Raw genomic sequence first — 13841 nt, 5'->3', positions numbered from 1 at the left:
CACGCAAAATGGCGAAATAGGCATTATTAGGTTTTTCCCATGATTCATTCTAAGTATCCATAACCCTGCAAAATCCTTACCTCATTTATTCACAAATTACACATAACTGGCATTTCTGCCAGTAATTTTGTAGGGCTTTAGCAAAGGAGGGTTCAGAGTTTCATATCCTTATTCCTACACCTGTTTAATAATGCAGCAATTCTGGCATTCTTCAAGTAAATTTATCCATGGAATTCTGTTAAGCGACGGTTCACATCTTCCAAAGACTTGTGTATCATATGCAGATTTTCAGTATTAAGAGGAATATTTGTAATAAACTCAGTAATTTCAGCGTCCATGAACTCTTTCAGTCCTACCGGAAAAAAATGTGGTCAGAGCCCTGCAAACATCTTCCTGAGAACCCCCTAGAGGATATTTTGAACAAATCTCTGTTCCTCTGCTGCACTAATTAAACACTGCTCTCAATAACTGCCTAAGCTAATCATCAAGTGCAATGAACAAGAGGTACCAGCACATAAAGAAACCTGACAAAGCCCTAATTTATGTCCCAAAATACATCAGAGGCAAAATAATCCACAAGCATATTTTGGCTTTTCTGCTCTTTGCAGGCTTTTGCAAAAAATGCATAGGAATTAATAATCTAATGCTTTTCACCTCTTTCTTTCTTTGGCAAATAGAGTAGAAAGCAGGAAGGCACACTATTTTGTGTTAGGCACAGTAAATTGTGTTTAAAAAAAAAATCCATAAGCCCTTGGATGTGCATAAGGTCATTCTGCATACAGGTTTGCAACAAAAATGTTGAAAAAGGAATGACTGTATCCCCAGATATTTGCCATTTCTCATTAAAACAAATAAACAAACCAAACCCAAACAACAACAACAAACAAATAAAGACAGACCCACAAAGATCCAAGTAGAAGTGCTCTACATCCAAGCAAGATCGTATGGTTTGCTCTTAATGTTAATTGAGCTCTAGTAATCTGAGATGTGCTTATCAGTCATTGAATCCTCAGTTTGCAAAGAAATTGCATCTAGGACCCTATTTTACTGTCCCATCAAGCTGTAATACTTCAGGAGCCTGCTGTAGTCTCCAAACAGTCAGAGAAAAATGTATTGTCCAATTGCAGGCTTGAATATTCTTGCACCAGTTTTAGCTGACTGGCTACCTTCATGCCAAAGACACCACCATAATTTTCTTTATGCAATTCAAGTCACCATAATGCATACAAAAAGGTGCTAAACTTGCGTCTTTGGTGAGTGTTGGGCAGCTTAATCTCAAAACATGTGATGGCAATATGATTTCAGCCCCACCCCTCGCTACCCAAAGCCACTAGAAGGGACCACCTCTGCGAGGAAGAAGAGAACAAGCTGTGCACCACCTTAGCTCGTGAGGTGCCTGAGTTACAGAAGCAATCATCCATCTTTCTGCTAATAATGACACCTCCAGAGGACAAGTCAAATCTCAAATGAAGAACCTATATCGCTCTGCATGCCACATGCACAGGGAACCTAGGACGATTGTATTATCTGCATGCCTCAGCAATATGGATGCATCTGTGACTTGACATTAATTCTCCCTCCCTTTATCGTCTCTTCAATATAATTGCAAATAAGGATGTTGGCTGGTAACAAAGTAGTTCAGATATTTTTATTTTTTTTTTGAAGACTACTCCAACTTAAAAATAAAATGAGGAAGATCCTTAAAATACACTTTTTAACTAAGACCTTTCATTTTACCCACTAGGAATCACGCTCTCTGCCAAACAGACCCATCTACTGTGTACTAAACCTACGTTTCCCCAAGTAAAACACCTTCCACTCTGCCTGCTTCCCCCTTTACTGCAGTCAGGAAGCCTTCACCATATTGTTCATCAGAAGCTAGCGAAGGGTTAGGATGACTGGCACGAATAATATTATAAAGATCTGAATTGCTATCAAAGGTTTACAGAAAATGGAGGGCTATAATCAGCATACAGTACAGACAAATTACTTTTTCAACAAGAACATTTCTACAGTACAAGGGAATTCAGCTCCATTACCATTAGTCATAGCAGTTGTGTTGTACTCCCTAATGACTTTAACTTCAGAAAAATGTCATGCAAAGCAAAGCTCAGATATACTCACAGCGTACAGTGAAGACTTCATGTTCATAATTATGAAATCAATCTAGGATTCAATCTGCAGGTAATTTGTTGCTGCTAAACAACCTTTCATTCAGATAGAATTATTAGGCACAACAAAGACATGTCCTCAGTTTTGCTATACTCAGTTTCTGAAGATAGTTCTGTTGAGTCTTTGTGGCTTTCCAGAAAAAAAAAAAAAGACCCAAAAAAAACCACAACACACAGCATTTAACTGAATTAAAACAAATATTAAAAAAGCAAAATCTGAATGCTGTTAATTTTCCAGTTGTCCAGATCAGAGGCAAGTGCTTCATATTCCTTTCACTCATGCTCAAGCAAAAGCCCAGAAGAGGAAGAGTGCTGGAGCCTGGCCTCAGACAAGATTTCCTGCAAACGTGCCCAGGCCTAGAGCATCCTGTGTAGGACTGCCAGTGCCCACCACTGTCACCTCCAGCATGGACACACCAGAGAGCTGTCACGTTTGGTGCGTGCTCAGGCAGGAGCTGCTGGAGACCAGTATGCTAGGGGCAGGCCAAATCGTGAATCCCTGAGCATGTGTCACTGCAGCACTGCAGCAAAGCAGACGAGCAAGTGGATATCAGTGCTTTTCATCAGACAGAAAATACTAAGACAGCAATATGACTACAGTGTCTGTAAATGACTATTTGCTTACTAAAAATGGAAAGAATTTGCAAATCTGTCATTGGAGTGATTGGCAAATTATGGGAAAAACTGAGAGTGTTTAAATCAGACACATTATTTTTGTAAGAACTGGATTAAACTCACTTGCCTTTCGTGACTCTTAAACACTGGTTGAGGACTGATGATATATTACACCTTTCATTTTGAAAGTCCAAAGAGCTTAAATGTTTACATATTGCTAACCATAGGGAACAGGATAACCTAGGGAGAACAAGGGACAGAAAACATGTGAGCTGCCGTAGGGACTGGACAAAACACCCTGACATGCAGCCTGTTTTCTTCTGACTGGGAAATCTCTGTCCACTGTAGTTCTATACTTCTAAGGCTGAAACAATGCAGAAAAAAGAGAATGAAATTCCAGGTGATCGCAAGGAATAGGAACTTTGTTCCAATGTTGACAGGTAACTCAAGAAATATGAATATGTATGAACACAGAGACTGAAAAAGACACATAAGGAACTAGGAGGAAAACTACAATTTCTAAGAGAGTTTATCAAACACCTTTGAAAATTATGAGTGAACAAATAGCAACTATATACTGCTTTCTAGTAACAGAGGATAACACAGGATGACACTAGCCCTAAACACGCAAGCTCTAGATCCATACGTATGGCAGAGGCTGACTTTGATTTAACAACAGGCAGCACCAAAAAAAAAGAGAGAATTGTGCTATCAGATGGTTCATTGTCCTCTTCCTATTATTCCCTGTGTTTTTGACTTGTACAGCACTATCTGGAACCGAAGTAATTAATTAAAGTCAGTTAGATACAATGTATGTCCCAATGCAAGAGGAAGCAGCAAGACAGGTTTACTTCTTAGTATTTCTGAAAGGAACCTTATTTCTAATATTTCTAGTAATTAGAAGATGAAAGCTTTGGTGATGTTATGCTTGTAGATATGCATGTTCTTTGATCCTTATCAGAAATGGTCTGTGTAGGTACAGCACGTGGAACTTTAATCACTTTTTAAATACACAATACATTGATAAACACAAACATTATCGCAGGGCAAAAAAGATATACAGCTGAATACAAGAGCTGCCCTCTGCGAAATCTATTTCGTACAGTGTCACACAGCAATCAAGAATCCTGCCAACTCTTGAAGTGGCAAGAAGCTACCACAGAGACAACACAATCTGCTCATAGATTCATCTCCCTTCCTCCTAAAGCCCAGTGCTGCTTTAGGAAACAAAACTGCTGTGTAGTGAACTCAATCAAATCCTACTGGGTGGAAGATTTTTGTTGTTCTTTCCCCCCTATTCTGACTAAAAATGGGAGCCTCCAGTGACCTAAGGCTGGCAAGTCCCGTTGGATCTTTAAGTCATAGTGGGCAGATGCAGCCAAAAAGAAAACGATCAGAATTTTATTGCTGCCACTGAAAAATGACAGCATTTCCTTTTTCCAAATAGAAGACAGAATTTGTTTCAGACCATTTCTCTGATATCTCTTTCATAAAAACTCCTTTCTTTTAGTCTCAGATTCTATAACTGTGGGGAAAGAGCTGAGCGAGGGGGAGGTTTATTATATTTTGGTGCATTACATTAAATGGAAGGCAGAAAAACACAAGACATAGTATCAATTGCCATTTGAGGCTTAAACGTATTAGATAGTGTATCCAACAGCTTTGCCTGTCTCACAGCCCTCGGCAAAAACATGTCCCTTTCCCTGCTGTTCCTCCATTTCATGCTATAATGCTTCCAATTCTCATTTTAAAAGGAATTATGTACATTATCTACCTGTTGCACAGAATCTACTTCCTATGGCTACTCATAACCTTTGCAGATGTTGCTCCATCATTATCAGTAAAAGCTTGAGTCATTCTGTTCAGGAAGGAAATAGCATCTGGGAAAAGTGCCTTGATGATGAATTAAAAAAGAAGGCATGTTCTTCTTGCTAAAGACTATCTAAAAGGATAATGGGGAGATGGAATAAATCCTAAAGGAACCAATATGCAGAACAAAGTTCTCTCGATTTTTTTTTTCTGTGCTGCATAGTTTTGTCTTCACAGTTACATTTAATTAATGGAATACAGTTCTGTTTAGCCTGTCTGCACTGCTGAATGTGCTCTCTTGACACTACCTTCTTAATGTCTCTACCATTTCAAACTGATGAAACTTCAAACATCTCAGCTTTTCTTCCCCATTCCTCTAACCACTCCTCTCTCCTATTCGTGTACAAAAAGGACTTCCCTGTCTTCTCTTAATTTACTCAACAAACACACTTTTTTCTCATTCCAGGTTCTTCCTGACAGTGTCCTTCGAGATATCTTGCAGAATCCAAATAGACATGGAAAACACAGAGTGCTTCAGGAAAACCTCAGACAGAATGTGATGACTTCAGAGCTGGTCCTTGCCCTAACGTCGAAGTATTTAGCATGGGTATGATCCTGACTCTGGCTGAGTACCTCTACAAAGCTCATACTTTCTGTGCATCATCACCACCTCTCAAAGGTCAAAGACCAGTTTGGGATAACACCCTTCACATTGCTTCCTATGCCAACCCCCGTATTCACTGTTTTTTTCCCCACAAGACTAACTTCTAACTATTGGTGTTTATTAAATGTATTAAACTACATGAAAATATCAGAACCCTGAAGCGTGAGCCCTCTGAGCAAAGAGATGAACATTGACAAAAGGATTTAAAATAAAAATTCTTTTCCTATACACTAAGCTAAAGACGTAAAAATGACATGGAGAATCCCACACTCAGCAGGGTCACTGACAAGTTACTAAGCGTTGCCATCCCAATAGGATCATGGAGACTCATTCCTGGGTAACACAAAGCACTGCTCAAGAGCCTGTCTTTGAATACCAAGATTCATACATCATGGACTTTTCTGCACAAAGACATGCTGTGTTAAATCCTGGGATCAAACATATTCCTCAAAAAGAATACATGGAAAATTCCTGCTAAATGCGAAGTCTGAAACAGCCATGATTCAAAGGGACAACTTGAGCAGAACAGGTGCCAAGGATGTCTGTTCTCTGGATTGATTTACAAACTAAGATTCTTCTAAACCATCAGATGTTCCCCCTGCTCAATGTGAGTAGAGAGTGAGTCGAGTTCAGTGAATCTCAACACCATCTGGAAAGTCTACAGGCAAGGATAGCTCCTCTGTTGAGCTTTTCAATAGAATTAGTTTTCATCCAGCTGAAATCTTTGTTCTGAAGCTGTACATTCCCTGCCCTCCTCCTTCATAAGTCAGGTTTATGCCTTTTCCATGTGGTTTTGATGTTCTCATAGAACTGGAGAGCAAGGAAAAAAACAGCCTAATGCCTTAAGGAAAAGACCCCCAAGATAAGAACTCATACAAAATATTATTCTCAACATCACCAGCCACAGCGTTCTGCATTGTTGCTCTTCTTAGCTATGACCTTTCATAAATGATATCAGATGGTGTTTGCCTTATCCAATAGCCTGTACCATTGTTCAAGGCATGCATGCACATATATAACGTTAATTTCTCTAGCCTATTAATAAAAGCAGAAGAAAGTAACCATGGCAAATAGGGTACAGATTTATTCAGATCTGTTTCTGCAGTCTACTTCCTTTTCTGAATCATATTTATGCATTTTAATTTCAAGTTTCTTTAAAGATGAATATTACTGGCTAATTAACTTGTTACTATGATGGACACAACCCAAAAACCTAGAGGAAAGTATGTCATAATTTCAATTCTAGTTATAAATTTTGTGGCTTGAGTCACAAATGATGGAAGACTTTAACATGCATACCCAAGACAACCTGACTGCAAATGAAGTTATCTTTATTTTATTTTCCCCATAAAGAGACAGTTTAGCTCAGCATATTGCTTGCAGAGATGCACAAAACACCATGGCTTGTTTTGGGCTGCTGCCATTCAGTTTCGTGTTGCATCCCCATCTACAGTCATTAATGTTTTACCACGAGGAGCACAATTAATCATGGCTTTTTTTTTTTTCATAGGGAAAAGACAAAAATCATAGTTATTTTTAATAGAAAACACTGCAAGTTACTTCATCAAATAAGTCATTTTTCTTCTCAGTACACGCTAATATATTATCTCACTGAAACCTGCTTGCCTTTACTGTATACAAAAAAAAAAAAAGAAGAAAAAGCAGTAATCTAAAATACATATATATCAAAACATAAAAAAGCAGTCTGCTCAGTTGTGCTGCATTAGGCAATACTTTTACTGACAGCTGTACCATAAATAAAGGATTGCTAGGGTTGAGTAGAAGGTGTTTATGTTACTTTGGACTTTATTTTCAGGTGGAAAAAATTCTCCATCTAGCTCACAATACAAAATCTTTGTCCAAACTATGATACAAACTGATTCAAAGCTTACTGAACACAAAAATCTTAGCAACTTTGATGAGTTTTACTCAAATTAATGCATGTTACTTGTGGATATAAAATATCTATAAAAGTATATGAATTGACGCCATGCCCTCACCTCCAGCTTCACTCACATCCTAGGTCAGCAGAGCCCACTGCCAGTTATATAAAAATTTCACCCATAATGTTCTCAGCCTTTCAGGTCTGAGAATTTACTTGAGCTCAGTTATAATTAAGGTCATTGAGAGTTCTGCCTGAATAGAAATAAAAATCTTCACAGCTACCACCCCTCCAAAATATGTAGTTTGCCACAAATTCATATACGTCTTCATTGTTTTCCTTAGAAATTTTATAACTTAGCAATTTTTTTAAAAATTAAATGCCACAAGCTTTTTTTTTTCTTTTCTTTGTTTTTTAAGGCAGCTATAGACTACCTTTTTATTTTTTTTTCTTTTCTTAAATCCATAAGGTAATTGGCTTTTTGAAGAACTAACTGAATTTTCCAAATTTAATTTTAAAAGATGCTCCATAATATCCATTATAGCAAACACTGTCCTGCAGATTCGATTAGTAGGCTCTCTGGACCTGCTTATTTCTGAATTGAAAGTGCAGTACAGCCTGGATAAATGAATTACCTGAGCAGCGGAACTTCTTGCTCTTGATCTGGCTGATTCGTTTGTTGGCAAGGCGACGCGGATTGCTGCATCGAGCGCCACTGGTTTCTATCGGATTATCCTGCAGGTAATCAGCCAGCCACTTCAAATGGCAGTCGCACACAAATGGATTCTGAGCTAAATGTCTGAGAGAAGGATGGGATGTTTAATCAGAAGTGACCTGTGACACTGTACTCCATCACTGTTTTTCACAAATGCAAACCTGAAGAGTAGAGTAATTGAATAAGCTTCCAAAAACCCAGGCCTGGCGGAAACCACAGAGCTTCACATGAATGGAAGAATTCTGCGAGCTATCACATTTTGTAGCTCATTAAGGCTGTTGCAAGTTCTTTCATGGAGGAAACAAAAATTAATACAGCAAAGCCTGCTTTAAAGGACACAGACCTACTGTCTACAGCAGCCAGCGTTTTTTCCTGAAAGCTTGAAATGATGCATTATGAGAGAAATGCTGCCTTCTCGATGCACCTGACCCAAGATCATTTTTACCCTGGTTTAAAAGAAATTTTATTGGCAGCTCAGTTTCCTGGGATCAAAATATGAGTAAGTGAAGTGCCTGAGATCAGTGGGCAAAGCCAGAAGCGATCCAGGGGCCTTTTCTCAAGAGTGAAATTGACACTTGCACATAATCAACATGCCTAATAGTATTCCCCTTACATCTATTTCTTCCTGAAACAAAAAAATTTAGTTTTGAGACTGAACTGTTTATGCAAAGTAAAACTTGACTCTATCCTTCACCAAAATTTGCACAACACATTTCCCACACAGCTGGAGATAGGCACTATAGCATACTTTTTAACTGGATAGTTAGACTTTGTTAATAGAAATCCCCTGAAGTTCCTTGTAGAGAAAGATCTTTTCTCTGCTTTTGTTATGATCCTTTTCACTTATCAAAGTTGAGCAGTATCTCAGGAGTTTGTCAAGCTCTTAGAGCTTGATTGTGATGTCCGTTAAATTAACTCACACCCACCCCTCTAATTTCCGAGGGAGCAGAACAGGACACTCCAATAACAGGGAAAACAGTAAAAGACATGCTTAAATTTGGATTTGGACAGAGGTGTCAAGTTATATCCTCACAAGAACGCTGCTCTGTTATTGCTAGTGTATTTTTCCCACCTGCAGAAACTACTTTTCTTTTCTGTCTGGATTTATATTTATGAACTGACACTTAACAGAATAAGTGCAAAATACAACAGGGCAATGGCTGTCAAGAAGTGGGAAATGAAAGCTAGCATAGCAGAAAGTGCCTAAAGAAACTAAAGATTGCTGTTGTAGTAAAACCATGCCATTCCTGGTGTGAAAGGTCCAGAGAGCAAACAAGTAAGCATATGACACAGGACATGGCCTAATTTTGTTGTTCTACAAAAAAGGCAGAAAATGGCAATCACTTGGAGTAACAAAAATGGGAGAATGAATCAAAAGATTTCTTGAAAAAGCATCCTTATGGGATGCAGCAAGGCCATTCTAAGTAGTGGCCAACAGCAGTACTAATAAAAACCCATGGAAACCAAATAGATTTTTTTTTTTTTAAATCTTAGAGGGTGTTGCCTGTTTAAATTGACAAATCACATGTACCCTTGTAATTGAATCTTCTCTGTCACACTTGTTTACATATGTAGCTACGCTCACACATACATAGTCTGAAAACTACTGTTGTAGCAGATGGTGTGTGCGGATGAGGTGGGCTGGGGTTTCTACCTGATTATTCTAATGTCTTAATGGTTCACAACGATATGTACTGGCCAGATATCTGTTGGAAATTAAGGTTGTGCTTCTGGCTGACTGAGGAGGTAGCAGATACCCTGCAGCTAGGAATCATCCATATTAATTCATTTATATGGGAATTAAAACAATTATAAAATTAATTTGTGTAATGCATTTCCAGTATTAAAAATGTGTATATATTTATATACACAAATATACAGAGGCTTATACCTATATATGCACATACAAATGTATATATACAAGCATACAATATTGTGTATGAGGGGGTCGTTTCTTTTTTTTCATTTATATCAGGCTGCCAACTCCAGTTCTGAAGAAGTCCTATTACCTTATTATCTTCCTACTCACAGCTTTAGGATGAAACATTCTTCTGTAAAGTATCAAGTCATTTCCATACTTTCGCTCCCAATTTTGCTTCTGAAGCTAATGCTTCTCCTAATGCCTCCAATTCAAAGACATTCAAAAAATGTTTAGTGGATTTTCTTAATGGATTAAATAATACAATGCATCATTTCACTTAAAGTGGAATGTTAGCTGAAATATGATTTCAGAAGCAATGACTGGTACAGCATATCTCAGCCCCAGTGAGGAGCTACACCATCTCACTAGCTCGTTAAAAACTGTTAGGCAATTTTTTAAATAGAATCCCCTGTTCATATATTGTGCAGAGTCAAATTTGTGTGTATTACCTTCCAACAAACAGTATGAATGAATTAATTGGGTAGCTTAATTCACTTACGATGTTTACATAACTACATTACTATAGGTAGCTGTGCTGAATTTATGCAACAGTTCTCTTTATCTTGCTCCTTTTGTTTCTTTCAGAAAAGGAGGGGCTGCTACCTTGGTGTCTCTTTCAAATTTTCTTAATGTCAGATGCACAGCCTTTGCAAAGACAGGCAACATCTTTTGGGAAAAAAGGAGAGCTGTCATTTCTGATATGCCTGCATACTCACAGAGTCTGGATCGATCGAAGTGGTGCAAAGAGCCCCTTGCTGATGGTCTGCAGTTTGTTGTCATAAAGAGATAGCAGTTTGAGATTATGCAGACCTTGGAACGTGTTTACCCTCAGGCAGTTGATCTTATTGGCATTGAGAAGCCTGAAAATAGAGGAAAGGTTTATAATTCATTAATCTTATAATAATCAAATAAAGATAGACTGAACTTTGGGGTTAAATCTAAAACATATTAACCCAGTCACCAAAGCCGCTCCATATTTACATGTCTCCATTTGCTTGTTACATTAAAAAGGTGAAAAAAACACAGACAGTATTAGTACTCTCATAGCTAGAGAAACATACAGACATATAACAGTGCTAGCTAGCTTCAAATACTTAGATTTTTTTTTAATGCCTCACCTTCCCCATTTGTTCAAAATTCCAAACAAATATTTAAAGACTTCAGCTTAATATACATGGAAATGGCAAACACTTCCCACCCTGCTATTCCATACACACACTCACATACAAAGTCCACAATGACAAAACCTTTTTTTTTTTTTTTTTTCAGTTTTGTATAGTTGGCAGCTGTCTTAAGTCTAACTGAAATTTCTGAAGGCTGACATCTTGTGATAAGCAATGCAGGGTAAATTTGGTCATGGAAGAACAGAAAATGTGGTTCGCCTCAGAGACAAGAAGAGAGAAATGTAGAGTCTGGACTAAAACTTACTGAAACCCAACTCACTTCATGCATAAGGATAGCCAAGAAGTGGGACAGGTTACTCAAAGAAGTTGCACCGTCTCCATCATTGGAGATTTCAAGACAAGACCAGATAACGTCATTAGCAACCTTCTCCAACCTAGTAAGCTGACTGCTTTGAGTAAAGGTTCTTAAGTCTTGTTGGCTAGTAACCACCTGATGTTCCCTCCAACTTCAATTGTCCTACAATTTTGTGAAGATATTTAATTCCATTTATGTCAGATTCCTGTGCAGCTTTGGAAAAGCAGCACAAAGATATTTTGTCATGCTTTTATTTATTTGTTTATACTTTAGTTTGCACATCTACACAGCAACCAGTTGGTAAAACTAATCAGTTCAGCCAGAAAATCTATGACAGGGCTTGTGCAAGTTCTCTTATGTTATCTAGCCAGAGTCCTGGCAACTATATAGTATATACCATCTCAACAACAAGCTGGATTGCCTTATGAGACAAACAAATAGGAGAACACTTAAATTGCCATTGTCATCTACATATGTGATATTTCACACATAGAAGGAAAATAGACAAGAAATGACCTATCCTTACACGAGCTAAAATCCACATCTTTCAACTACCGTAAGTATTAGAAAAATGGTACATCGCAAACAGGGTATGGTATTAATCCAACTCTCTTCATCACAAAGTTCTCGCTACTTTGCCGTTGAGTTTGAAAGGTTTAATATTACGTTAATGTGACTCTCCATAAGATTTCACACTAATATCAAATCAGAAGGCAAATGTACTTATAGGTAGAAAGGAAAAGTCATTTTCCATTAAACACACTTAAAAACACACAGGGAACTTCAATTTTTGATAAACTGCACATAGAGAACTCTAGACAACAGGCCAACCTAACAGGCAACAAATGCATGCTTGTTAGCTGCATATAATGCTTTTCTTTTGCTCCAAAATATAAGTTCAGAAAGCGCTTCTTCTGCACAGCACCATGCCTTTCCATTGGTGAAACCTTTGGAACATTGCGCACTCTACAGCTGTGCTCCCACCATCAATTTGGCAGAGCCTCATTACTGTACTAACAGGATACAGTAACTGTGCTATGCAGAAGATGGATATATACTTGGGCAGAGTCCTTTTCTCAAGGAGAACAGGAATGTAGTGAGAGGGTGTTAGAGCAGAACTCACCACTCTAGCCAACAGAAAAATCAATACCAATTCACCTGAATTTTCTTCTCCATGAGTCTTGGAAAAAGAACTTTGATGTAAGGTAAGAGAAAGTCCCATTGAAGGCAACAACAGACAAATGAGGTCATATTTTTGCATGAGTTAATAACTAAAATCATTTTATGAAATCATGAGCAGCATTACTATGACCCCTCTGTTACCAGTATTTTTGTCTGATAATTACGTGACACCTAATCCATACTTCGGTTGACTCCATTAGAAATAACAGAGTTATCACAAGAGTTCCAGAATAGTTCCTCCTGTGTATTAGACTTCTGAGATTTTGCTTCAACAGCAAACGTCAATGTCATCTCTTACTACTTGCTTCTTATAGCCATTCATATGTCCAAGCCAAAGCAGTCTTCTACAGCTCAGTTCTCATGCATTATGCATTTCTCTCTTATGCTTGTACATTATCTTTTATATAAAGAACAGGTTAACAAGTCATTAGAAGACAGAACCATCTACTGAGTTTTGAACAATAGCCCCAGACATACACTAAATGTTGCAAACCCTCCCGTATCTACTCCCCATCCTTGGGTATTGGTCTCACATTGTGTTTAGGTAATGCACATAAACTTAGATTGGTTGCTCCATGGCTTGGTACCTTGTTATAATTTGGCTTGGTGCCTAGTTATACAGGAAAGAAACTGGAAGCAAGAATGTACTTTGATATATTTTACTAGATGTTATTTTCTACTATTATTTTACTTCTAGTTTATATTGCAAGTAGTGCTTTTAATAAAGCATTAAGCAAATTGAAGATAATCTCAGGAATAAAAGAATTTACAACTGAACTACTCTTGGATTCTTATATGCGGACAACCATTGTGTCTGTTTTAAGAAGTGCACACATAGCAGTGCAAAGCTCTACAGATGCTGCTTACCCCCTGTGAAGAACGGGCTGGAAGTTAAACAGTCATTGATCCCACTTAATAAGCCCTCAGAGCACAGCTGACCTGGAACTGCAGTCGAACACAGGATTCAAATTCATTCTGTCTTTCAACAAAACATGAATAAACCCAATGCTGGCAATTAGAATTTACAATGTGACAAGGTTTCCTAGCATTAATGTTTGGTGACTAGATTCATGGTGATATAATCAGTGACATTTCTGTATGAGCCAAACACCAAAAATGAGCAAAACTTATCCTATACATAGTCACAAATACAGAGTACAGAGGCACACCCTCTGCTTTAAGCATCAGAGAAAGTAATTTGTAAAAGGAAAGTGCTTCTGCAGACTGTTTAGAAGTGGGAATTCAGGTACTACAAAGCTCTTCCAAGGTGACAACACCTATTCCTTATATCATCTACACAGTATATGTGCAGTACTTAAATCTAAAGAGGACAGATGGTGTGCTTAATAGTAATCCAGATGTAGCCATACCGGGTGAATCATAACATAGATTAATGTCCCATT

The 13841-nt window shown here is 37.9% G+C and overlaps 1 protein-coding gene across 12 annotated transcripts in view; it reads right to left on the bottom strand.

The window, feature by feature from the left end:
- The window catches only part of SLIT3 (slit guidance ligand 3), a 512478-nt gene that overhangs the window by 131792 nt on the left and 366845 nt on the right, over positions 1-13841 (bottom strand). For all 12 annotated transcript variants that reach the window (XM_083798318.1, XM_083798310.1, XM_083798313.1 and 9 more), the window contains 2 exons: positions 10494-10637; positions 7777-7940 (listed from right to left, as the gene is read on the bottom strand). In XM_083798318.1, the coding sequence (XP_083654444.1) occupies positions 7777-7940; positions 10494-10637 (308 nt within the window). The remainder of the gene's footprint in view (positions 1-7776; positions 7941-10493; positions 10638-13841) is intronic.

This window comes from Anser anser (assembly GCF_964211835.1).
Source record: "Anser anser genome assembly, chromosome: 14".
NCBI classification, from domain to species: Eukaryota; Metazoa; Chordata; class Aves; order Anseriformes; family Anatidae; genus Anser; species Anser anser.
The sequence above is the reverse complement of the archived record's forward strand: the minus strand, read 5'-3'. Positions and strand labels throughout refer to the sequence as shown.